This window comes from Panthera tigris, chromosome B4, assembly GCF_018350195.1.
Source record: "Panthera tigris isolate Pti1 chromosome B4, P.tigris_Pti1_mat1.1, whole genome shotgun sequence".
NCBI classification, from domain to species: domain Eukaryota; kingdom Metazoa; phylum Chordata; class Mammalia; order Carnivora; family Felidae; genus Panthera; species Panthera tigris.
The window spans coordinates 116,641,150-116,667,306 of NC_056666.1; the positions used below are offsets into that span (position 1 = coordinate 116,641,150).

General features: G+C 39.1%; 1 protein-coding gene across 4 annotated transcripts in view; it reads left to right on the forward strand.

Moving 5' to 3' along the window:
* Positions 1-26,157, forward strand: part of CFAP54 (cilia and flagella associated protein 54) — a 295,558-nt gene that overhangs the window by 191,819 nt on the left and 77,582 nt on the right. For all 4 annotated transcript variants that reach the window (XM_042992952.1, XM_042992954.1, XM_015539090.2 and 1 more), the window contains 11 exons: positions 899-1,106; positions 3,218-3,297; positions 4,920-5,089; positions 12,312-12,417; positions 14,548-14,695; positions 15,476-15,633; positions 15,801-15,980; positions 16,081-16,207; positions 20,100-20,255; positions 21,567-21,672; positions 22,596-22,689. In XM_042992952.1, coding sequence (XP_042848886.1) covers positions 899-1,106; positions 3,218-3,297; positions 4,920-5,089; positions 12,312-12,417; positions 14,548-14,695; positions 15,476-15,633; positions 15,801-15,980; positions 16,081-16,207; positions 20,100-20,255; positions 21,567-21,672; positions 22,596-22,689 — 1,533 coding nt within the window. The remainder of the gene's footprint in view (positions 1-898; positions 1,107-3,217; positions 3,298-4,919; positions 5,090-12,311; positions 12,418-14,547; positions 14,696-15,475; positions 15,634-15,800; positions 15,981-16,080; positions 16,208-20,099; positions 20,256-21,566; positions 21,673-22,595; positions 22,690-26,157) is intronic.

The following is a 26,157-nucleotide window of genomic DNA, read 5'->3' on the forward strand; positions in this document are numbered from 1 at the left end:
GGCTGAGTAGACCAATGCAGAAAGGATCAGTGGCCTAAGTGGCAGGATGCTTGGGTAGGTGGGAGAAATGGAGCTATAGGGTCTATATACACTACTTTGGCCGCCTCAGTTTTCTCTGTTAAGTAGAGGAAGCGAGGTCATTAGCTGGCAGGAACATCGGGGAGGAAGGGTTAGAATTTAGAAGCAAAAAGAGCATGAAATTGGTTGTCTAGGAGAGAAGGAGTGTGAATGGACTAGGAAAATGTAGGACGATGACCAGGCAGCACTGAGGTTTGGTCGGGAACTTCAAGTGGGACCACTTAGACTGCATGATTTTCTTCAACCTTCTTCCGCAGCAGGGTGCACACCTAAAGAAGGTTCAACACTGGATTTTACCAGGGCTGTGGTTGTGCCAAGGAAGTATATATGCAAAGGAGAGGGCCAGGGAATTGAGGGTGTACATGGGTGAGATCTAATGACTGAGCACGGAATCTAAACTGGGTGGGTAGCATGCTTGTGTACCCATTCTCCTGCTCCTGTCCCAGTACCTCTAATTCACTCATGCTAAAGCAGAGCAGACAAGTGTGCCTGGCTGATGAACTCTTGTGGGTTCTCTGTTTTAATGAGATGTCCGCTCCCTTGCTCTCAGCACCAGGTTTACTCTCTTTCTGTGGCAGGGCTGGGCTATTGAGGCACAGATCACAAACCGGTGGGGAAAGGCAGAAGCACTCAGAACTGCTGGGGTACATCTGACAGTATACATCTCTTGCAATAGACCTGCCGTGTATGGTAGGTACCTCATGTCTATAGTGTATTCCTTCATCCAACACCAAATGAGGAATGCAAAAAGGGATGAAAACTAATAATACCTGAAAACAATACTTTACTGATTTGCCTTTTTTTTGTTTCATTTTTTAAGGCACTTGATGAATTAATAAGTAAAGGATTGCCTCTAATTCTGGTTACAGTTGGCCAACCACATCTCCTAAATAAGTTTTCTTTCATTAAAGCCTACTTTTTAATAAGTGTGGCTGCAACAATAAATTGTGTCCCAGAAAATTCAATGAAAACAATCTACCATGGACTTGTTTCTGAGAAGAGTAGAGCAAACTTTCAAAACTTGAAAGGTAATCTTTTGTTTCAGTTTTGACTTCTCTTTCTCCTCTTTCCCCAGCTATTCCCACTCCACTCCCAATAATCCATATGAATAATCTAATTTACATTCTTCCATATTGTTCTCTAAGCACACTTAATGACACACATATGTGCCTATGTTAGGTATATGCATATCCATTTCTGTCCACATATATCAGTATTCATACACTTTTTCATATATATACATACAAAATAGGATTCATCGTTTATTTATAAAATGATATATTTTACATTTTTCTGCATCTTATGTTTTTTATGCATAAAAGCTTCACTAAAACCACTTTAAGGCAACTGCTTTGTTTGTTCTGCTCTTCTGGTTGTGCCGTGTTCTATGCTGAATATCTCACGGCTTGTTCAACCATCCCACTATTGCTGCACATTCACTTTGTTTCTAGGAATAGGGCTGAAGTGCTGCATATTCTTATCATATAGTATATATTTCTATGGGATGAGATACCCATGGATAGGATTTATAGGTCATAGGTAAGTATTTCTCAACTGTATTGGATATTGCCCTAAGATTAATTGTTTTTCACCGTTAAGTTTGGTGTTAACTGGATTCTTCATTGATGTTCTTTATCAGGTGAGGAACTGTCCTTTTTATTCATGGTTTGTTGAGTGATTTTGTCATAAAAAGGTGCTGGATTTTATTAGGTGCTTTTCCTGCATCTATTAAGATGCTTCCATGTTTTTTGGTTTTTATTCCATTGATACGGTTTACAACATTAATTGATTTTTGAGTGTTTAAGCCAACCTTGCATTCTTGGGCTATCTCGCATTTAGTCATGGTGTATAAATTCCTTTTATATGTTGTTGGATTCTGTTTGCTAGTATTTTGTTGAAGGTTTTTATATCCTTATTCATAATAAGTATGGTTCTGTAGTTTTCATTTCTTGAAGTATCTTTGTCCTGTTTGGATATCAGAGTAATATTGACTGTTTTAAAATGTAACTTTTATTATTATTCAGGTATGATGAGGTCAACAGATAAGAGGATGGTGGCCATTAAAAACAGAGTTTGTTATTCAGTTTTCCAGGAGGAGGAGCAGGTCATTATCTGGGAGGGGCCACACAGAGAATCACCAAAGTCACTCAGAGGCAGAGAGAGCAGGAGGACAATGTGGATCAAACTCTTCCTAGGATCTCTCATGTTCTGAAATGCATCCCAGCGTTCTTCCATGCCAATCTCCAGGCATTTATTTTTGATCTTTGTCTCTCTCTCACTTTCTCTTTTAGGGGAGAAAACCCAGCCCCAGATCTTTCTGCTGGGTCTTTCCCAATTCTCAAGCCCTCTTTCATACTCAGCTGACCGTTTGCCCCAGAGCCCTTTAATTTAGGAGAAGAGCCAAGTAGGTAGTAGTTGGAAGAAGAAGGAAGTCAGATGTGTTCAATTCCATGCTATTTTGGACTTCCTCTTACCCCTTGACAAACTTAGTCTCCTTAGGTGGGTATTTTTTGCAGGAATTCCTAGTCAAATAATGATTTGTGGGGGTTTTCCCCCCTCTCCTCTGTAGTCTAGAGGTTCAGTTTTACTAGAGCAGGCAGAGTCTGTGATCTAAATTATCTCGGTTCCTCCTGCTCAGAATGACAGGCTTTGGATTGTGGGTTTTTGAGATACTTGAGAATTGTGGATTTTGATGTTCTAAATACTCTCACTCTCTGCTCTTAGTGTGAGGGGCTTATGCAAATCAGTAGAACTACTGACATTTCCAAGGAGATCTTATTGAAATATTATAAATATCTGGGAGACCCAAAATACCTTGGGGACCTTAAGGCGTCCTGTGATCCCAGAGGAGGAACCATTACTCTATATCAGTAGCCAATAATTTAAAGAACATCACCAAGAATCCTCAAGATCCTTTCAGAATTATCTGATTTGTTGTCAAAATCATCCTCAGCCTTTGAATATATGATATTTAAGGACCATTTGATAGAACAATGTGTTTCTAATTATCATGGTGGGTTTTTTTAAATATGAAATTTATGGATAGTTTCCCAACTAATGATGAGTTTTATAAACTAGAATAAATATTTAAACTAACCACAGATATTCTTGGTTCTTCAAAAATTTTGTGTCTTTATAGAATTATGTTTAAAGGACGAGGGAATCTCATTTGGTCAGTTTGCAAAAATTAAAGATGACTTCACACTTAGCACAATAAAGGTAAGTTTGGAAATTTTTTCAAATCATATGAAATTGGTTACCAAAATGTCCACTATGAGGCCCTGGATAGGCTCACTTTCAGGGTTGTGTTTGCTCTTGGGAGACTGAGTAGCTTTTCTTGCATAAGCATGGATTGGGGCCAGAGACAGAGTCTACTCCTCGTGAGAAAATTAGATGCCCAGAGATTGTCAGACTTTGACTTTACAAATATGATTAAGGCACTGTGGAAAATATGATTCATTATTTGATGGGATTTGAGTATTCCATTCCCTGTTTCTCATTTCCTAATAATAATAGTGATGACAACAGTAACACAAACAGCTACCATTTATTCAGTGCTTACTACGTGACGGGCACTTTGCATGATTAATTTTTACAACTCTGGGATGTAGGTATTAATCATTTTTGAACTATGTTGTGCTGAACCGTGAGAAAATTGAGGCTTAGGCAGAAAAAAATTCCCTAATGTCATGCATCTAATGAAATGCAGATCGCGTTCTTAGCCATTATACTAAGTTGCCCTAGTAGTCCTTGTATAATGTGTACCACTCTGTACAAACAAGTTTTTAGAGACCTGTTTTTTGAAGGATTGGTTGGTCCTTTTCTCCTTTGCCATGCTGGGTTGGTATTCACTATTGATTGTCTGCTATAAAATCTCATTATCTTCACATTACCAGTTAGGTGATCATAGCGTAACTTGAAATACAGTCAATCCTCATTATTCACAGATTCAGTATTTGCTAACTAGCCTATCTGCTAAAATTTATTTGTAACTCCAAAATCAATACTCATGGCTCTTTTTTCTGGTCATTTGTGAACATCACAGAGCATAGAAAAATTTCAGTTGCCCAACACACACTCATACATTCCTAGCTGCGCTGGACAAGGCAATTCTCTGACTTTTTGTTTCCACTCTCATACTGTAAATAAGAGCCCTTTCCATGGTCTATGCATCGCCATGTTTTTTGCATTTTTGTGCTTTTTATTGGTGATTTCACTATTTGAAATGGCCCCTAAGTGTAGCACTGAAATGCTGTTTATTATTCCTAAGAATACTAAATTCCTAAGAAGGCTGTGATGTGCTTTGTGACTAAATGCATAATCCACGCTTATGCAATAAAAGCTTTAGTCAGGCATGAGTTTTAGAGCTAGTAGCTATGAGTTCAAGGTTAATGACTTTACAGTATATATTAAATAATGTGTCTTTAAATATAAACGCACATTAAACAAAGTTATATGTAGATGGCAAAAATATCGTGACCAGAGGCCAGCAGGAACTTATTCCTGTATTTCCTCTATGAGCAATGCTTCAGTGTTTGCTAATTTAGTGTTTGTAGCAACTTTATGGAACAGTTTAAGTACTGTGAATAATGAGCGCTGGCTGAGCACACAATAGAGGGTAACTGTTGTACATGCTTACTCTTGCCATTTCTCTCCTTTTTTTTTTCTGTTGCCTTATTCCTGTTCACTGAGCTCTCCTCTGAGGATTATGTGCAAATTTCCTATTTGGTCTTCCGTTCAAGGTTACTTTCTTAGTACATGAAAAACACCTGATAAATAGGAATGAGATATTATTTGTATTATTTCTAAACTTACGTGATTGTGTGGTATTCTTTCTTTAGTCAGCTTTACTGACAGAAGCTGAGGACAGGCTAAACTTCCTTGTGTCAGAGATGGAGCATCCAGGCCACAAGGACCTGTCCCAGTGTTCTGCTGGTGAGTTGGAGATTGTGGTAGAGGCCAGGCTTCAGCTGGCTGCAATTGCCCTGCAAAGACACCGGGCCGCATACAGGTGAGTCTCTTCAAGCACAGAGGAGAATTTCTTCCTCACCCTAATTTGTCAAATATACCTAGACTGTGTGTAAGTTTTATAAATTCCAATATTAATAGGGCATGCTTGTGTTTTATTATTCAGGGGAGTTTCATATATTATTACACTTAAAACTACAGTTCTAAACAAAGCAATTACTTTATTAAAGCATAAGCTAGGATGTTTTTTTTTAAAGTTTATTTATTTATTTTGAAAAGGGGGAGGGACAGAGAGAGAGAGAGAGAGAGAGAGAGAGAGAGAGAATCCCTAGCAGGCTCTGTGCATTCAGTGCAGAGCCCAATGAGGGGCTCAAACTCACGAACCGTGAGATCATGACCTGAGCCTAAATCAAGAGTTGGATGCTCAACTACCTGTGCCATCCAGGAGCCCCTAGGATGTTTTACATCATGTAAAGAATGAACAAATTAACAGAGCTTTGCTTGTGTATTTATTTATGTTTTTATTTTTAAAACTTTAATTCCAGTAGAGTTAATATTAAAAACAAGCTCTATTATTAAAGAGTAACATTTTCTGAACTATCTTTTGCTGAACCATTTAAGAAACTGTTTTAAGTGGATAATTATTTAAATATGATACAACTGTTAGTATCAGACCTTTCATTTCACCTGTTCATTGATTCATTCATTAACCCAACCAGTATCCATTAACCACTGCATTGTTCGGCTCTTATCTAGACACTGAGGATACAGAGGGGAATGGAAATAGTTTCCGTATCCATATGCTGAAAGATATATAAACAAGTGAGTGGGATAGTAAAACCACACGGACCTATATTTTCAAAACCTTCTCATATCATTTGCAATAAATAGCTCTATGATGAGGCCCTGTGACATTTCAGTAATGATTCTTTGAATAATGCACAGACTTAATATCTTCCATTCATTAGTTACATTCAAAAAATAATTTGGGGGCACCTACAATATGCTAGTCATGGTTCTTAGTTTTTGAGAGAAATCAATATCCCAGTACTGATAGACACTCATAGTACTGATAGATACTGTTAGATAGTACTGATAGATACAATTCAACAATATTGAAAACAGGCCTATCCTCAGTGGAGCTTACAATAGATAATAAATAGGCTGACAGTAAACTGTAAACATAGTAAATGAGTAAATTGTATAGTGTGGTCAAAAGTGATACGTGTTATGGAGATACCAGGAGTAGAGGCAGGGGGAGGTGGAGGGCTATCATTGTAAAATGGTGCGGTCGTAATAAAGAGTATGACTACGTTTGATGTTTGATGGCTGACAGCTTTCAAGCCCCACCGCTCCCCCCTTCTCCTGCCCCACATCTGGGCAGGCAGATAAGAAAACCCAGACGCTTTCTTAGGTAGAGCTGTGAGAAAAAAGAGAAGCCCACCTATGGCTTCTGCAAAGGGGAAATCAATTCAGCGGAAATTTCCCTTTGCTTTGATGGGAAACACGTAATCGTCTCATCAGTGTGAGCCTTGACCAAAAGCCATGCCATGATTAACCACATCTAAATTTGATTTTATGCTAGAGCAGTATAGATTTTTGGAAATTTATAATTTTTGTGGTTTCTAAACAGTGATGAAAATCCGTCTAGTCCATTTTGGAGCAGTGATTCTCAAAATGTGGTTTCCAGATTTCTAGGGGGTGATTCCAAGACCCTTTCAGGAGGTCTGTAAGGTCAGAACTATTTTTACAACAAGACTAAGATGTCATTCATCATCTTCATCGTGTTCTTATTTTCACTGACGCTTCAAGAGCAATGATAGGAAAACTTCTGGCCTCTTGCTGTGAATCACAGCAGTGGCCCCAAACAGTATTACTAGTGGCCATTACACTCCTTACTGCTTTGTGCTTGCAGTTAAAAAAAATGAAATAAAATAAAAATCCAGTTAATGCTTTTGATGAACCAGTAAAACCTATTACATTTCTAAATCTCCATCCTTGAATATATTTTTAATATTCTGTGGGAATATTAAATGGGAAATACTCCTAAAGCATCTTTGCTGCATATCAAAGTCTGGTGGTTGTCTTGGGGAAGAACACATATGTGATTAAATGAGAGCTAAACAAGCAGTTATTTTCACAGAACACCATTTTTATTTGAAAAGGCAACTGACAAACTGGTTTTTCAGACTTGGGTGTTTGACAGGCATTTTATTGAAAATGAGCAAAATGAACATGCCACTTCTAAGGCAAACAACTAATAGTATCTGTTGCTAATGATAAAATCTGAACTTTTTCAGGGAAATTAGAATTTTGGAAAATTTCTATTTGTTACCATGAGCTTGACAGTTTTCTAATGCTTACATAGTTCTGATGAGATTGGGAGTCATTAATATTAACAAGCGTCATTTTTTTTAAAACTGTATAATGAAATGTTTCAACATTAAGGGGATTTGCATAACTCAGGGAGTTGTGATATTCCAAATCACCAGTGGATATTGTTCCAAAATCCTGGTTAACAAGATAGACCAATAGGTTTTAATGTACCAGAGTAGGAAATAGCATCAGTGTGTGGTATTAGCTTTCACATTGCAAGAAACTTTTAAGAAACTATCACTTGTCACATTTTGGTGTAGTATCAAAGAATATTCACAATTGTTTTAAGAGAATATAATACTCTTTCTATTTCGAACAACTACCTCTGTGAGACCTAGTCTTCTTCATATACTTCAACCAAAACAGTATGTCATAACTTGAGGCGCCTGGGCGGCTCAGTTGGTTAAGCATCTGATTTTGGCTCAAGTTGTGATCTCACAGTTCATGAGTTTGGGCCCTGCCTCGGTGGGGAGGAACCAGCTTCCCATCCTCTGTCCCCTTTGTTATCTTCCCCTCCCCCACTTGTTCCCTCTCTCTCTCTCTCTCAAAAATAAACATTAAAAAAAACCACCAATATGTCATAGCAGACAAAAGAAGGAGATATGAAAGTCTTCTATTAGGTAGATTTTCTCTTATTAAGCCAGACATTAAAGAGATTTGCAAAAATACAAAATAATGGCATTCTTCTTGCTAATTTTTGTTGTTGTTTGGAAAATATAGCTGTCTTAATAAAAATGCATTATTGATGTTAACATGTAATGGGTTTATTGTTTGTATTTTAAAATGAATTAATAAATATTAGCAGAGTTAAAAATTTGTTCTAATATGATAAGTATTGATGGAAGTCTGGGAATTCTCAATAATTTTTAAGGGTATAAATGAGTGCTGAGAGGGGAAAAAAAAGCTTGAGACACACTGATTTAGAGTATTGTTATATTAAAAAAATAATGTATGGTTATATTTATAGCTATCTTTGAGAATACAGTGGTAGCTGATTAATGGTAAATAGAATTAGCATAATAATATATCATCTTCCCTCTTGAAGTTTGAAGAGAAGGAAACTTTACTATGTGATTTCTTATAGAAAGTATATGATTTGTATATATAGAAATACATCATCTCCCTCTCTATCTACAAAATATGTGACTATATGATTTCCTGTAGAAGAATGTAGAACTCTTTTCTCCAAACTGTTTCAGGGATCACCAGCAGCCCTAGAAAATATTTACCACTTACCTTCATTCATCCCCCTGCCCTCTGCATGAGGGCATGGAGGATATGAGTGATTTTTTATTTCTTTAGGGAGGAAGAAGGAAACAAGAAACTAAAAATTACAAAATGGCCACAGAAAGTAGTGTCATAATAGAACTTTAATTTGAAGACCAGATAGACATATGCAAATGATGTGCAAGTATATCAGAATCACTCCTATTTTAAATACATGAACCTGACCCTTGGGACAAAACCTGCAAAAACTTTGATGTTGTTGCCTTTTTGCAGCAGAGTTGTCATTTGGGGAAGCCTACTGTCAAGATGAATGAGTTTCTCCTATGTGAACTTTACCCCCCACGAGCTTCTGTTTGGGCGCTGCTGAGAGTGTTGGACAGTCCCTTTCCCAAATGATGGTTAGCTTGACATTTTATGATACTTCTAATAAAATTATGTGTCAAGGAAATTGAAAGGCACATTCCCCAGGGTGACAGGTAGAGTGAGCTGCATGGATTTTATGAGAACAAACTGACCATTTTTGTCATGAATGTTAATAAGAAGTAAATGGGATCAAAGTTATTCAAACTGTATTTCTGCTTCTTTTAGGGCTGCCTCTCTCAGAGTCCTGTCTTTTTTTTTTAAATAAGTTTTCCTTTCTATTTAATTTCGTGTCTAAATGGGATACCATTTGAGCCTTTTAATTTTGTGTCAGAATGAAACTTCCTTCCTTGGGGATTTTAGAGTGTTTATAGTGAGTGATCCTACTCTTTCTGTCTCTGCGGTGGAGCACAGACTAGAAACTTTCCATTGTGCATCTATGCGGTGCCAGGTGGATTAGGACACACTGGTACCGTTTATATTTTATTCATTAAGTTTTGGGGTTAGCAAGATCCCAAACCTCACACCTCATTTGGCTTGAAGTCAGAATTTCATCTTCGGAATCAGAAGGGTGGGATGGGCACCTCTGTCTCCTTCCAGGGCCCTCTACTGGCCATCCTGTGCTAGCCTTGAAGGCTGCTCAGTAACCAAGGTGCCTTAGAAACTCTTAAGGATCCTTGAGTGGGGAGGGGTGTCAGGGAGAGGAATTTTCATTCCTATACACGTACTGAATCTGTGTCACATTTTGTGTTGATTTCTTGCTTGTTTGTTTAGTTTTATTTTAAAGAAAAACAGTTAAGTTATATAGTCATGAACAATACCGTAGGAAATATTCTACAAATATCTAAACCATTTTAACAAGTCAGTAGCATCTTGGGAATTTAAAATTCGATAATCGCAGAAAGCTTTATATTCTGGTTACTAACTTAGAAAAAAAATCAATTTGGTTACCCCTCATATTCCCTGGCCTACTCGGTCTACCTAGTGAGAACAGCTAGCATGTATTGAGAGTGGTCTATTTGGTAAGCACTCCTATTTGCTAATAAGTTCACCCCACTCTTACTAGAATACCAATTCTATGAGGGCAGGGACTGTATCCATAGCCCCTAGATTTATTCCTTGCCCATAGGAGGTACTCCTATGTGTGTGTATTTTTGAACAAATGAAATAATAAATAGCTCATTTAATCTTTACAATGATCCCATTTCATGAAGTCTGCTAAGTAGAATGTAAGGCAAGAGGCATTAAAGTGGACAAAGAGAGCCTTTGCATGGATAAAAGGTACAGTCAACAATGAGTACGTAGCAGTCACAAACATGGCACCAATAACTGTACCAAAATAAACAAAACCACAAAACCAAACTTATTAGAACGGTGGAAAGACAGAGGTCATGCTATAGGCAACAGTTAAGAGGGCAGGCACTGGAGACAGCTGCCTGGGTTCTAATCCCGCCCCCTTCTTTCTAGTTGTGTCATCTTAGGCAAGTCATTTAACATTTCTGTCTCCATTTCCTAATGTATAAAATAGTGATGATAATAGTAGGATTAAAATTGTGATGATAATCCTTGTAGGATTGCGGAGGGGATTGAGTAAACTAATTCACCCAGAGCACTTAACACAGCACCCGACAGGTGGTAAACACTCAGTAAATACCAGTTATTGTTTTTTAAAGGATTCTGGAGAAAAAAAAAGAAAAGAGAGAAAGTCTCTTGGCAGCGTGTGTGTGTTAGCACAATGTTTTCAGCTTTTAATACAGCAAGTTGACAAAAAAGAAGATTTAAAAATAAAATTTAAACGTTGAGCATATGTACACACTCTAGGACCCTACAAGCAGAGACTATACCTTCCCAGAAGCATGCTGGACATGGATAAAGCTGACCTATACTAGGCCAGAAACCTAACTGACCCACGGTCCAGGGACACGGGAGGCCTCTGGAACGTATATGGAGGAAAATGGTTTGATCTGATTTACCTCTTGATGAGGTCGCTGTGACCGCTGTGTGGAGAACAGGGCTGCAGGAACACGAGCCAGAGCGGGAGGCTGGTCAGGAAGCTCCCAGTCACGCAGCCTGGAGAGGATGGTGGCGTGGATGAAAGCGCTAGCACTGGAGGAGGTGAGGAGCACCTCACCACCTCACCTGGCTGGTATCTGTGTTTTGAAGGTGAGGCTGACAGAACTTACTCATGGATAGAACATAGAATGTGAGTCGGTGAGGTAGCAATAGCGATTCTGGGCTCTGCTTCTGTGTTGGAAGACGAAGGAAGAGGAACGGGTTTGGCATAGGAGGAAGAAGCCAGGGGATCTGCTTTTAACCTGTTCTATCAGTTTCCTGGTTCTGCCATAACAGAGCACCAAAAACTCAGTGGCTTCAAACAACAGAATTTTATTGTCTCACACAGTTCTGGAGTCCATGCTCTAAAATCAATGTTCTTGGGCCATGTTCTATCTGAAGGCTCTGGAGGAGAAGCCTGCCTTGCTTCTTGTAGCTTCTGGTATTCGCCAGCAGTCCTTGGCATTTGTTGGTTTATAAAGGCACCACTCTAGGCATGCCTGTCTTCTCCCCGTGTGTCTGCATGTCACCTTCCCTCTGTCTCTCCAAATTTTCCTTTTTTATAGGGACAGCAGTCATATTGGGATAGGGTCCACCCAAATGGCTTCATTTTAACTTGATTACTTCAGATTACTACCATTCTGAGGTACTGAGGATTAGGACATCAATACAATTTTTATTTTCAGGGGACACAATTCAACTCATAACACCTGTTAAATGTTATTGTCTATTAACTATTAAGTGAGAGCTTAGATAGATGGGTATATTGTTCATTTGGCTTCCACCCAGTCTTTCCATGGTATATAATAATGTTACGATAAGCATTTTCAGGTATATAGATTGTTCTGCATTTTGAATTTCATTTTGGAATAGATTTTTAGAAGCCTCTTGATATACATTAAGACATTTGGAAGAAGTGTGACATCAATTACAATTTTATCATTCTATAGAGGAGGAGAATATGATGGTTTAAAGTGCAGACAAATGTATGAAGCAACAGGAAATAAGGACAATTCCTATCTCCTGGCTTCTGTTTTCTTAACTTAGTATGTTTGCCTTCTGGTTCCGCTAGACACTGAGTAAGTAATAATTTAGCTTAAGAGTTTCCAAGTGTATAGCCTTAAGTAACAAAGTTCTATGACCTCAAAAAGCGGAGAATTACATTCTGATACATATAAAATACTTATGTGCTCATTTTATTAATGAGATTGTCAGAACTAATGAGGTTTAAAATATATTTTCTATTTTAGTGCTGCAATTGTATTTTCCACACTTAGACTTCTCCAGGATTCAAAACTTTTTAAAAAGAAGGTAGTACAAGATGACACAGAGAACTCCATCTCTCTGGGAGCTTCTGTATGTATGAATTTAATTAATGTCTATCTTTACAATACTTACTATATAATAACTGTTGGCATGCTAAGAAAGTGTCTAATTACTTGGATGAAATAAAGGCGTAAAGTAGAAAAAACACTGGATTCAGAGTAAGGAGATAAATGTTCAAGCCCCATTTTATGCCCTTTTTTTATTGGCGTACCTTAGGCAAGTCCCTTAAACTTTAAAACATCCTTTGATTAAAACTTTTAAGTTTTAATTTAAATCTCATTTGTGAGCTGATGGAACTGAATGTAATAATCACTGAGGTCCCACCAGATACATTTTTCCAGTATTCGAGATCTGATTTCTTTAGCAAATAAAGTTGTTTCACTTTATTTTGCTCCTGATTTCACTTTTGAATTTTTTACTTCGGCATCATCAGTAGATACCTGTGTTATTTCCTACCCTGGATTTCTCATAGTTAGATTCTTCCACATTTTAAGCTCTGAAATCTCTTTGACAACTGGTGTCACAAATTCTTTGAAATTTTACTGGATTTTGATAAGACCGAGTAATTTAATGATAGAGGATTGTTTAGGATTAAAACATAAAGATTCATCACACAGAATCCTTGCTCATTATTTTAAGCTTTACTAATAAAATTGCTAATATCTAGTGTCATTACAAATAAGCAAAACTAATTATCCTAAATAGAAACTCATTTCTTACTATATTAAAAGCAATAAAAATGCTAAAAAGCAATCTAATTCAAAAATTGACTGAGAGGAATGGTTGTCATTTGGGGGCTATTTTGCCTCCCAGGGGTGATTTGGCAGTATCCGGAGACATTTTGTCTGTTGGAAGGAGAGAGGGTGCTACCGGCATCTAGTGCATAGAGGTCAGGGACGCCACTAGACACATAATGCACAGGACAGTCCCCCACAGCCACCAGCAGTGCTGAGGTCTAGAAATCCTGTTTTAGATGAAGGTGACTTGGCTGTCTAATAGTAACAGGAAATGTAGGCACTGAGAGATGAAGGTATGGGGATAGGCATTTTTTCCTGGATCGCTAAACTAAATACTAGACTCCTCAAGTTCTTGGTGTGACCCTTCCAGTCACCATCCTGCCTTGAAGGCTCTGTTCACTTCTTACTCTGTTCCCAGGACAGGCTCCCCCTCCTCTTCTGTGCCTCCCACCTGGCTATCCACATTCCAGCCCCTCCTCAGTCTTGCTGGCCACTCCTTGATATTAGGTGTTGCTGATTGATTGGAGCTGTCAGAGATGCATAGCAGGAAATTCCTAGAACAAATGGACATTGTTCTAGATGGTTTTAAAGTTCCCAAGTGTCTAAAATGGATTCCTCCTATTAGAAAAAGCTCCCCTTGTCCTTCCCTCTCAGTAGCTCTGGACATTAGCCACCTCCTTGTAAAAGGCGAAAGATTTATACGATCTGAAGAGAAACCAGAGTATTGGCCACCCCCTTGTAAAGTGCCGTAACGAAGATGGTAAATCAATTATGATACACATTTGGAATGTGAGCGGCATATAATAGTGTGGCACAATGGATTAAGACAGGGAGCTCTAAATTCAGGATGCAAGTTTGAATCCCACCTCTGCCAAAATGTAATGGAGTTTAAGCAAATAGTTAACCTTTCTAGGTGTCAGTTCTCCCATCTGTAAGACAGAAAAAATAATAACCCCTCTTTGGCTTGTTGGGAGGATTAAATAAGATAATGTGTGTAAGGCATTTGACACAGTACCTGGAATATAATAAGTACTCAATATATTATTTATTATTCCTCAGCCATTAAAATGATGTTCACAAAATTTTTGAAGACCTAGATACTGCTGATAATATCATTTGCAATGAAAAATTCAGAGTGCAAAACTATTTTCTATAATGGGTATAGAAAGAAAGAGAAAAGCTGAAAAGCAGTATTCCAAATGTTAATAGAGCATGGCGGGATTATGAATCATTTTATTTGTTTGTGTGTGTGTGTGTGTGTGTGTGCATTTTTTCCATTTTATAGAATATACAAGACAAATTTTCCAAAATTAAAAAGTTAGTATTAAATGATATCAGATGCTTCTCAATTTTCATTTAGCATTTAGGCAAAAACTTTGAAATTACTAGATGGCAAGATAACAATCATTTTAATATTGTTTAGGCCACTGAAAATAAAGATGATGGTGAGTTTCTAGATCCTACTTCCCTAAATTCTCGAGAACATTTCAACATCCATCTGTGGTTGAGATGCCGCCTAGCATTGGTGACCGCCTTTGTTGCACAGATTCATGGCGTTGGAATTGTGACAGGTACAGATATCCTGTTTTAATAAAAGTTTTCCTAAACATTAATTTTACTTAGGTAATGGAGGTTTTATTGGGATACATTCGATTATAACATTCACATTTTCCAACTTTATAGCTTGATCTGTTTCCAGAATAAGAGAATTCATGTTATAAAAATAGTCATTTCCGTAACACTGAAAATGGCCTCTGTGTTTCTGATGTATGCAAAACAGGCAAGGAAATTTCAAAATACCAACGTGCAAGTCTTCTTGTCATTCAGGGAGGCAGCGTAGTGTAGGGGGCTCGAGCACAGATTCCGTCGCTGGGTACCTGACTTAGGTTCAAATACTCGGTCCACCACTTCCTCCTTGGTCAACTCTCTTAATCCCCCTATGCCTCAGTTTCTTCCTCTGGTAAAAATGGAAATTATTTTACCTACTTCATAGGGTTATTGTCAGTCTTAAATGGGTTAAATTTATAAAGTTTTAGATCATAGCCTGGTGCATATACATGTCAGTTTTTACAGTGATTAATAATTATCTGTTTGTAAATCTATCTATCCAGCCATCTCTATCCATCTCTCACATTAAATATTTTTCATGTAGCATTATTACTTTGGTAGCATTGGAATACCCTAAAGTACTTTCCCCCAAATTACAGCACATTTTTTTTAATGTTTCATGTAGAGTCTGTTTTCTGTCTTTATATCTTCCTATTCTTCTCTATTATGCAATATTCCTGTGATGAATATTGGGGGTCTTACTTTCTCAGTGCATTTTAAATAACTGCATTTATTCACTTTAGAAAACAATATGACAGATTACGTCAGCCTCATCAACGAAGGGTGCATGGAAGCAAAAAGTGCAGGCGACAGGGAGCTACAAGCTGAATTCTTGATGCAAGCTGTAATCATTGGCCTACAAGAAAAGCATTTAAAGGCAGACATCATAACAAACCTTCAGGTAGGAAGGAGACCTCATTCACATTGATATTCACCTACTGATTCTGATTAGAACAAAAGGAGAGAATTTTAAATCCCATTAGATGCTGAGTGCGTAACAGTTTGGCCAGCTCTTGTTTCAGTGGATTGGAAACAGGACTATCAAAAGCAATAATTTTATTTTAATAGGCTGTAATACATTTGCTTGAAGAAAGTGAATTTATTTCCCCTCGATCTCATTTAACCCTGGTGAGAAGCATGCTTTTGCTGGATGACTTAACAAAAGCGGAGAAATTCAAGGAAACTCCTTCTTCAAAAACAGAAAAATTATGTTTGTTGACTCAGGCTCACAACATTCTTATTGAACAGGTGGGTGCACTTTTGTGTCCTCAAGACTTAGACACTGACTTTTCCATCGTCTTATTCAAAACCACATTAGCTAGTCACTAATACAGTGTTCCTTTCACAGATGCTAACTTTCGGAGAAACGATTGAATTTCCTTTATCAAACACTGACTCTGCAAGTCCATCGCATCCTTTGAAAAATATCTATCTTCCCCATGTCATGTTGTTGGCCAAAACAAAAATGAGGATTGGTAAGAATGCTTTAACATATATTATACTCAAGTCACTGATGAGAAATTGTCATTTTCAGGCAGGCTATCCTAGGAGTACGTTCAAATGGGGCAATATTTATGAATACTCGGGCTCCATTTATTTTAATGAATAGTTTTTGATTATTTACTGTGTGCCAGATTGCGGGTGAGGTCCTGGGAAATTACTGGAGGTTAAACAGGTACAGTCACTGATCTTCATGTGGGAGGTAGAAATAAGCAAGTAAACAAACCATATGGAGAAGTGCACATTATAAATATTGTATAAAATCTTTTAATGTTTATAAAATATCCCCCTTATAAAATTTGATAGAGATAAATATTGTATAAAATAAAATATATATTTGACAAGTACCAGGCAGAAAATGAGTAAGGGTACAGAAAGCTTATGTATGATAATGCATTACATATAAGTATGTAATTATAAATTGTGATCCATTTTATGAAAGATGTGGATGAGTTCTGCTGATAAAGAACAATGAAGGGAGGGGTGCCTGTTTAAGTAGAGTCATTGGTGAAGAGCTCTGTGTGGAAGTGGTATTTAACCCTAAACCTTAAATTGCAAGTGACTAGTTATGCATGATGGAGACAGAGAGAGCCGTGTTGTAGGTTCTGAGGTCAGGACAAGCTTGACCTGTTCTGGAAGTGCAGGAGACCAGGATAGCCTGATCAGAGTGGGCTAGGGGCAGCCTCATGGGAGGAAGTGAGCTGAAGAATCGATTGCAGGTTAGACTGGAGCCAGCTCTGACTGGACCTGATGGGAGCTGGTGGACCAGGAAGCAAGAGGCGTACAGCCCTCTGGAGCCAAAGTGGAGCTGACCAGTGCTGTCCTTCTCTGGAGCTTACAGATTGTGTCAAGCTTTCTCTAGGACACCGTCTCTGGCCTTTGACCCAAGGCTGACTGCCTCGAGCTCCCAGGCTTTTGTCCAGCCCAGAGGGCAGGAAATCTTATAACAGCTCTCTGTGTTCTAACCTATATTAATCATGCCTTTTTCTTTTCTGTATTTCTGATACTTTGACATCTGGGGTCCTGCTGACTAGGGAAGGACTTCCTGGGGCTAGCCAATGCCTAGAGATTACCAAACCACTATCCTGTGAGCATGCCCTTTAATGGAGACTATTCCAGAGCCCACTCTCTGAACCTTTATCGGGCTCCCTTGTAGTCCTTTGCTGGGCTCTGACACTCTGAACCATTGTTTTCCTGCCCTAATCACCCCTGGGAGAGGTATCATCAGACTACTAGCTCAGCCCGCTGAAATTATTTTAGACTAGCTAATCCGAAACCTGCTTTGCCTGTTTACCCCAACCTACCCGTCCCTTCCTACCACATCTAAAATAAAGATTCTTGTCCACATTTTCCCCTCGCTCCCTCTACTTCCTGACCAACTTTTGGGCTTTTCTGTCTGGCCCGGTGTGATGTGGTGTGCCCCAGCTTCTTGGGAACTGTCGTAAACTATGTTTTCAGTGGCAGTTGTCTCCTGGCCTGTACAGTAATGAAACACACCTGAACAGTAAAGAAACCTACATTTTAAAACATACCCCTCACTTCCTGGTACCCATTTGCCTCCTGTACCAGTAGCTGCTCAGCTAAGGAGAGGCGGATGGTTGGACTACAGTGTGAAGGGAGGGCAAGAGAGCTGTGTGTGGTCAAACCATCATCTGTCCAGGATCTTCTCCCTTCTACCCCTCATGATTATTACTCATTATTATTTTATGTGATTCCTCCTCATCATCATCAGAGATGAATTTTATTACTTTGGGTAAATTGTATCACCTCTATATTGTTGAGTCTCCTTATTTATGAGATTAGGCTGGCCTAGCTGACCTCTAGACTTCCTTCCAGCAATCTGACCCCATAAGAGCTATTTTTGTATATTTTTAGTTCACAGTTTGTTATATTATCAGTATATTCAATTTCTACGAGAGCTTAAAGTACAGATTGTGTTAAATTGTGCAGATTGTGTGAAATCAAATGTATTCTCTGCTTTCCTGACTTCCTAATCCTGAAGATGTGTCACCACTCTGTGACAATAGTGCCACTGTTTTTTAGACTCACTTGAGGCAGAACAGCTTGCTTTCTGTTATATTATATTAAATACAGACCTAAAAAACAAAACCAAAAGCAGCTTTTCTGTCAAAACAACATCAGTTTCACAACTTCTTTTTCACAGAGTTGATGTTTATTGGAATAAGGAGCACTTCAATATTATGAAGCATAAAATCATCTGATTTGATGCTTTCTCGACAGTTTTCCTTTATAGGGAGAGTATAGATTCATCGCAAGAATAGAGCCATTTAAACAATTGTTTTTCCTTTGTGAAAGCCTCTGATGGAAAAAGGCATTCTGAGACTTTCATAAAACCAAAAATAAGCATCATGGTTATTTGAGATTATTTTTCCCACTAATGAGTGAACCTCGAGCTTCTTTATGAGATTAAAAAATAGATTATTGATTGCTTACGTAATAGCAGTGAAGAAAGATGCAAGAATGATGCTGGGGAGTGGGGATACAAGAGGGAGCCAGTGATCATCTCTGCCCTCAGACAGCCTGTCATCCTCTTAGGGGGAGAGAGAGAGAAAACTGTCAGTAATTTCTGTAACAAATCCCTTTATTGTTTCAATAGAAATCCAGAAGACAATGCAAGAGCTTTTATTATATATTAATACTTTATTATATATAACATAGATTTTATATATAGTACATATATGTCAGTGCCCAAATTACTTGAAGATAATTGATAATGTTGTCGTATATGAATAAACAGCTCTAATATAATTTGAAACAATAAATGAGACATATAAAAATGGCAGATGTGTTGAAAAATGAGGTTGCCTTGGACAAAATGCTACTAGCATACCCTTACCTGGGATCTACTCACAATTGGTAATTGTTGGGATTGAAGAGCATGGACTCTGGAGAAAGATTTCTGGTCTTACTCTGGTCTGGTCTTACTCTTGTCATAATTTAGAGTGTGGGCCCTGGAGTAAGACTGCCTGGGTTCTAATCACAGCCCTGCTTCTTACAAGTCACATGACTTTGGGCAAATAAAATAAAATAAAATAAAAGAATCACTGTGCCGCTGCTTTGTCCTCTGTAAAGTGTACTAATGACATCCATTCAGAGTTGGGAGGATTACACGAGATAATGCTTAAGTCCTTGGGATGGTACCTGGATTGTAGGAATCACTTAATAAGCCTGAGCTCTTCTTTTTCTCTTTTCTCACTTTTCCCCAGTGCCTCTCATTTTATCCAGCATTCAGAAAATATTTGCTACGTGTCTGTCTGTCTGTCTGTGAGGGCACACAGATTACGTCTAATGCCTCTTCAACAATACAACAGTCCTTCATTATCTTAAATGATGACGGGACCACACAAGAAGTACAGCACGTGGCCCTTATCCAAATGGCTTTGGCATCTAGTTGCAGTGATAAAATATGCATAGCAAGCCAGCACTAATAGAGCTGAATAGAAACAAAATTACTGCCTATTAATATATGCAAACTTTTACTGGGAAAAATATAAAGCTTCATAAGACTTACAGATGTTTTCCTACTAACAACTTCATGTTAGGAACACAGTTGTTCTGTAGAGCATCATGAAATGTTGGAGCTGAAAGAGACCCGAGAGATTATATCCTTCATTTTAAAAATAAGAAAATGTTGAAATTTATCGAAGATAAAGTTTCTAAGTGCTACTGTTCAAGTTCATTGAAATATTTGAATATTGAGTTTAAAAAATATTTCTTAGATGCTAGAAAGTAAAGACTACTAGAGTTCTTAAGCAAACTTATTGTGAGAGAATCTGGTAACGTGGAGGCTTGTTACAAACGCCGTGTGTTTCATTCTTCCTTTGCCATCCGACTTGTTCCCTTTAGGGCATACAGTGGCCAAACAAGTCTATTATACCAGTAAAAAGAAGGATCCCTCGAAGTGGTTACCTGCCCTTCATCTTTTTGAAATGGCACGGAAGCTCTGTAAGGTAGCAGCAGCAGAAGAACATGAGGTAGAGGCAGAAATTCTTTTTCAGAAAGGTAAGATGTACTTGGGGTCAGAACTGTGATAAAGTTTATGGGATGTTTTTTTTCCTATTAACAATATGCTTCTTGAAAATCTGGTCACTGACTGTAAAAAAAATACATGTTTTATAAAGGGCTTAGTGATGACACATAAGTGGTACCTTTGGCAAACTTATATCAAGAAAGGGGAAAAAGAGTACGACTACTTAGTCTCTTTTATAATTACAATTGACCCTCCTTAGACAAAGTTTTATGTTTGACTCAAAAATGTCAGCATCAGCCATTTAGCTATAAATAATGTTTCTTAAAGAATGCTTGGAAGGCATTTTTTATGCGTGATTTCATTCCTTAGCTAAGCATTTTAGTTAATTTCTATAAAAGATACATACCCACTTAAATAGCTGTAGCACACCTGTAATTATAAGTTATGTACGATATATTTGCATAATTACTGTGGCTACTTTGGGCATGACAAGAGTGACGATGATGGTTGCTATCATTTGTTGATCGTCGACTAGATGCAAGGCCCTATAGTAGTCAGGGTGTATCCTCTCATATTGCCGATTCTTACAACAGTTCTACAGGGTATGCATGGCTAATCCTACTTGACAGATGAGGAAAATGAGGTACAGTCTGGTTAAGAAACCTTCTCTAAGTCAGCAGCTACTAAATGATAGTGCCCAGGCGTGAACCTAACCCTGGGAGGCTCTGTGCCCTGTCCACACACTAAATGAAAACTGAATTCTTTTTATAGCGATTATATGATTTTCCTTCCTTGCCCTTTGGCTACAAAAGTGCCATTCCACTGAACGTTGTGGCTAACCATGGGGTCGAGAGCGGTGTGAACACCGAAGTATTTGCATCATTTGTGATGGTTTTCAAGTGTTTGCTGACTTTTTAGGATTTAGCAGAGATGTTTTCTATGAGATCTGCAATACTAGACAGAGATCCGCAATACTGTATCTGTAATACAAGAGGAAGAGGACATGGATGTAGACAAAGGGAATGGGCCCCACAGGAGGAAAGGGAGGTACAAAGTAAGGAAATATAAAAATAAGATGGTAAGAACATTTGTGTCTGGAAAGCCAAAGGAGGCTTTGACTCAGTGTTGCTAACTAAAGGCAGGATGAACCCGGAGACTCCTGGGAAAAGAAGTAAAAGATCTTGCACTATTGGCTGACCTTACAGCAAAAACAACAGACAGATGGGCAGTAAGGACAGCACATCCAGTTTTCTGAAGTCCCAGCATGAAATATTTATTCTAAAGTTCTAAATGATAGAAAAAGGAAAAACCATTTGTGTACATATTTTTTTTTATTCTTTCAGGCAAAATAGAACGTCAAATATTGATGGAAGAGAAATCTCCAAGTTCACAACTTGAGAGTTTATTTGAAGCTATACAACTAAGCTTGAGAAACGATCAAAACTCGGGGTAAAAAAAATCTTCCCATTATTATAACATATTTTGGCTCAAGTCCCATGCTCTGGTAGTACATTGAACATTCAAGGCTGGGATGACTGGGAGACCATCTTCCTGTGGCAGGACTAGTTCCCTGGGGTCCATTGTCCACCAGATTTACTGACTTCCTTTCCAAGGTTGTTGCCCTTTGCTCTGACCCAAAGCCTCATTTACAGCAATGGTTGGTGATGGCAGTTATCATGGTGGCATACTGGACTGTGTATTGCTTCTAGTCTTTACTCACATCGATCTCCTATCTGTCCCAGGATTCCAGCAGCTTCCATGGATATGAAATTGTATCTAGAAGGGATTTATGTGGATATTCACTCTGGTCAACAGGGCCAGGGATGGCCAACTTAATTCTATATAAAAATCATCTTAAGATTGAGAATAAGCTGCCATTATTACAACTGTACTGATTTAAATAGCCCCAACTGACAGGTTTGATAGTGAATACACAGACCTCACCCATATCATACAACTGCTTTCTGCATTACTCCATGTCTCTTTCCCTTTTCATTAGTATAGGAGGGTAGAAAAAGAGGTCTGATTTTCAAGGTAGGTTCCTTCAGTCCTGATTTTCACTTCTTTAGTGACTTGTGTGCTGGAATATTCTAGAATGGTATGGATGCTGGGCTTCAGAGCAGTCATGCCATGGAGTGTTGCCAGCACAGGACAAGGTAGAATTCTCAACTCTCTTCAAGAGCTTCCAATTTCAGTAGGGAGGAAGGTGCTGCTGTCTCTGCCAATGGTGCTGTGAAAAGAAGGTGTGTATTTGGGACAGATACTGGTTTTGTCTATTTTTACCTTTCATCAGCTCAGAAATTGTGGAAAATGATGCAAAATGATTATGAGTGGTGAAACTATTTAATAAGTACAGTGTTCTATCATTTTAGGTTGATAAGAGACTCCTACTTAGAAATGGCCTTATTTTTTTTACATATGAGGAAGCCAAAAAACAATCTTTCAACACCACCATTAACACTTAAGGTAATAAACTATTTTATTAGAAATCTTAAATTAATTGCCTTTGTTAACTCTGTGCTATTGAAATAATGAGACTGATTTTTATGTATGATTTGGAGAAATTCATTTATTACTTTATAGTCACACTCATGTTTAGATACTTCTTTGGATATTTTTTTGTTTTGTTTTGTTTTTAATATGAAATTTATTGTCAAATTGGTTTCCATACAACACCCAGTGCTCCTCCCAACAAGTTCCCTCCTCAGTGCCCATCACCCACCTCCTCTCCCTCCCACTCCCATCAACCCTCAGTTTATTCTCAGTTTTTAAGAGTCTCTTATGGTTTGGCTCTCTCACTCTCTAACTTTTTTTTTCCTCCCCTCCCCCATGGTCTTCTGTTAAGTTTCTCAGGATCCACATAAGAGTGAAAACATATAGTATCTGTCTTTCTCTGTATGGCTTATTTCACTTAGCATGACACTCTCCAGTTCTATCCACGTTGCTACAGAAGGCCATATTTCATTCTTTCTCATTGCCAAGTAGTATTCCATTGTGTGTATAAATCACAATTTCTTTATCCATTCATCAGTTGATGGACATTTAGGCTCTTTCCATAATTTGGCTGTTGTTGAGAGTGCCGCTATAAACATTGGGGTACAAGTGCCCCTATGCATCAGCACTCCTGTATCCCTTGGGAAAATTCCTAGCAGTGCTATTGCTGGGTCATAGGGTAGATCTATTTTTAACTTTTTTGAGGAACTTCCACACTGTTTTCCAGAGCGGCTGCACCAGTTTGCATTCCCACCAACAGTACAAGAGGGTTTCCGTTTCTCCACATCCTCGCCAGCATCTATAGTCTCCTGATTTGTTCATTTTAGCCACTCTGACTGGCGTGAGGTGGTATCTCAGTGTGGTTTTGATTTCTATTTCACTGATGAGGAGTGATGTTGAGCATCTTTTCATGTGCCTGTTGTGTATAAGGCTCTGGAAATAAGAGTTCCTGTGGACAGTTTTGCCTGTTAAAATGTAATACATGAAATGTAGGTGTATGTAAATACTCTAAGGTATTAGTATTAATCAGGAAATTGTAGGAAATGGTATATTGGTTAAACGGATGGGCAAGTAAGATGTTCATTACTGATACGGCCTGCTAACAGATCACTTTTTGATAGAGTCACTCATTTATTCATCACATACCTATTGAACATTCACTCTGACCCAGACAGTATTCTGGAAGGTTATTAAGCAGTGATTAAGACAAACTTAGTCCTTGTTCTCATGGAACTAGTTTTCAGTAGAGAGAGAGAGACAATAAACCAGTAAAGGAAAAAAGTAAGAGGAAGGAAGGTTGGGTGGGGGGGGGGGGAAGAAAGGGAGAGAAAGAAGAGAAGGAAGGGGGGTTGGTTTAGGTAGTAAAATTGGAGATTAGGAAAGAACTTGGGTTGGTGGGATTGTGAATGATGCAGTGGCAAGAGGTGGGATTTACTGGATGAGAAGGGGACCATGCAAATAGTTGCAGGGGCATGCACTTCTAGAGCGGTGCTTCCAAACCAAGGGGCAGAAGCATCTCTGGGGATCCTGTGAAAATGCAGAGTCTGATTCAGTAAGTCAAGGATGGGGTCTGAGATTTGGCATTTCTGCTGGTCTGTGGGCCACATTTGAATTCCAGGGATCTAGACTGAGGGAGATCCTGTGGGCAGGATGTGGGTGCTTTGGAGATATATGAGGCCAGTAACTTTTAATTTTTAATTCATTTATTATTATTATGATTATTATTATTTTGTTTTAGAGAGAGACTGAGCAGGGGAGAGGAGCAGAGGGAGAGAGAGAGAGAGTGAGGGAGGGAGGGAGAAAGGAAGAATCTTAAGTAGGCTCCATGCTCAGCATTGTTCTTACATTATAGTTATTTAATGTTATTATGTATTCTTCATTTAATGCCTATTAGTATTCTTTCCAGAATTTAAATAGGTAAATTGCCCAAACTTACAGAGCCAGTAAGCCACAAGGGCTACCCCAAAGCCTAAGTGGCTTCATTACAGCTAATGACTAGGGTTCTCATATTTTGGGAGAGGGCTGTATTGCTTAGATTATCCATAGGTGGCTTCTCCAGGTATCATCTACCTCCAGCCAATCTTAGCACTTGATCTAGGCTAGGCCACATTTACACGTTGTGTTTCCTACTCTGGCATCAACACTATTCACTGACTTTCTTTTTCCTTGGGAGTCCTGTAGCCAGAAGTAAAACAAAGATATCTTTGTTATTGTTTGTTTTATTCTGCAGTCTTGTTGAAGATCAAGGAATTGGCCAAAATATGAGCATCAAAAAATTAGAACCAAGCAGTCTAATTGAACAGTTTTATCCATATTAGTTAAAAATTAAGAATTAACTATTAATACTTATTTTAGCTATCTTTAAAAATGTAAAACAGGCAGATATTACATTGCCATTGGAGCTTCTTTCTGTTAATTTTTGTAGCATTGACTTTCTTATTTAAAAAATTGAGAGCAGAAGGGAGTCTCCGGAGTCAAGCGCAGACTAGAGGCCCACGGAAGAGGGTAGGAAGGGCGGCGAGGCGGTGCGCGCTCCACGGACTGGCGGGAGGGAGCCGGGGCGGAGGGGCGGCTTGCCGGCCAAGCGGAACCCCCGAGTCTGGCTGGCAAAAGCGGAGGGGCCGGACGGACTGTGTTCCCACAGCAAGCGCGACTTAGCGTCTGGGAGGTCAGAAGTTAACAGCTCTGCTCAGAAAGCGGGAAGGCTGGAGGACAAAGGGAGGGAGAGCTGCTGAGCCCCCGGACGGCAGAGCTCAGCTTGGCGGGGAACAAAGGCGCCAGCGCCATCTCCCCCGCCCATCCCCCAGCCAAAATCCCAAAGGGAACCAGTTCCTGCCAGGGAACTTGCTCGCTCCGCGCAAACACCCAACTCTGTGCTTCTGCGGAGCCAAACCTCCGGCAGCGGATCTGACTCCCTCCCGCTGCCACAGGGCCCCTCCTGAAGTGGATCACCTAAGGAGAAGCGAGCTAAGCCTGCCCCTCCAGCCCCCGTGCACCTTGCCTACCCACCCCAGCTAATACGCCAGATCCCCAGCAACACAAGCCTGGCAGTGTGCAAGTAGCCCAGACGGGACACGCCACCCCACAGTGAATCCCGCCCCTAGGAGAGGGGAAGAGAAGGCACACACCAGTCTGACTGTGGCCCCAGCAGTGGGCTGGGGGCAGACATCGGGTCGGACTGCGGCCCCGCCCACTAACTCCAGTTATACACCACAGCACAGGGGAAGTGCACTGCAGGTCCTCACCACGCCAGGGACTCTCCAAAATGACCAAACGGAAGAATTCCCCTCAGAAGAATCTCCAGGAAATAACAACAGCGAATGAACTGATCAAAAAGGATTTAAATAATATAACAGAAAGTGAATTTAGAATAATAGTCATAAAATTAATCGCTGGGCTTGAAAACAGTATACAGGACAGCAGAGAATCTCTTGCCACAAA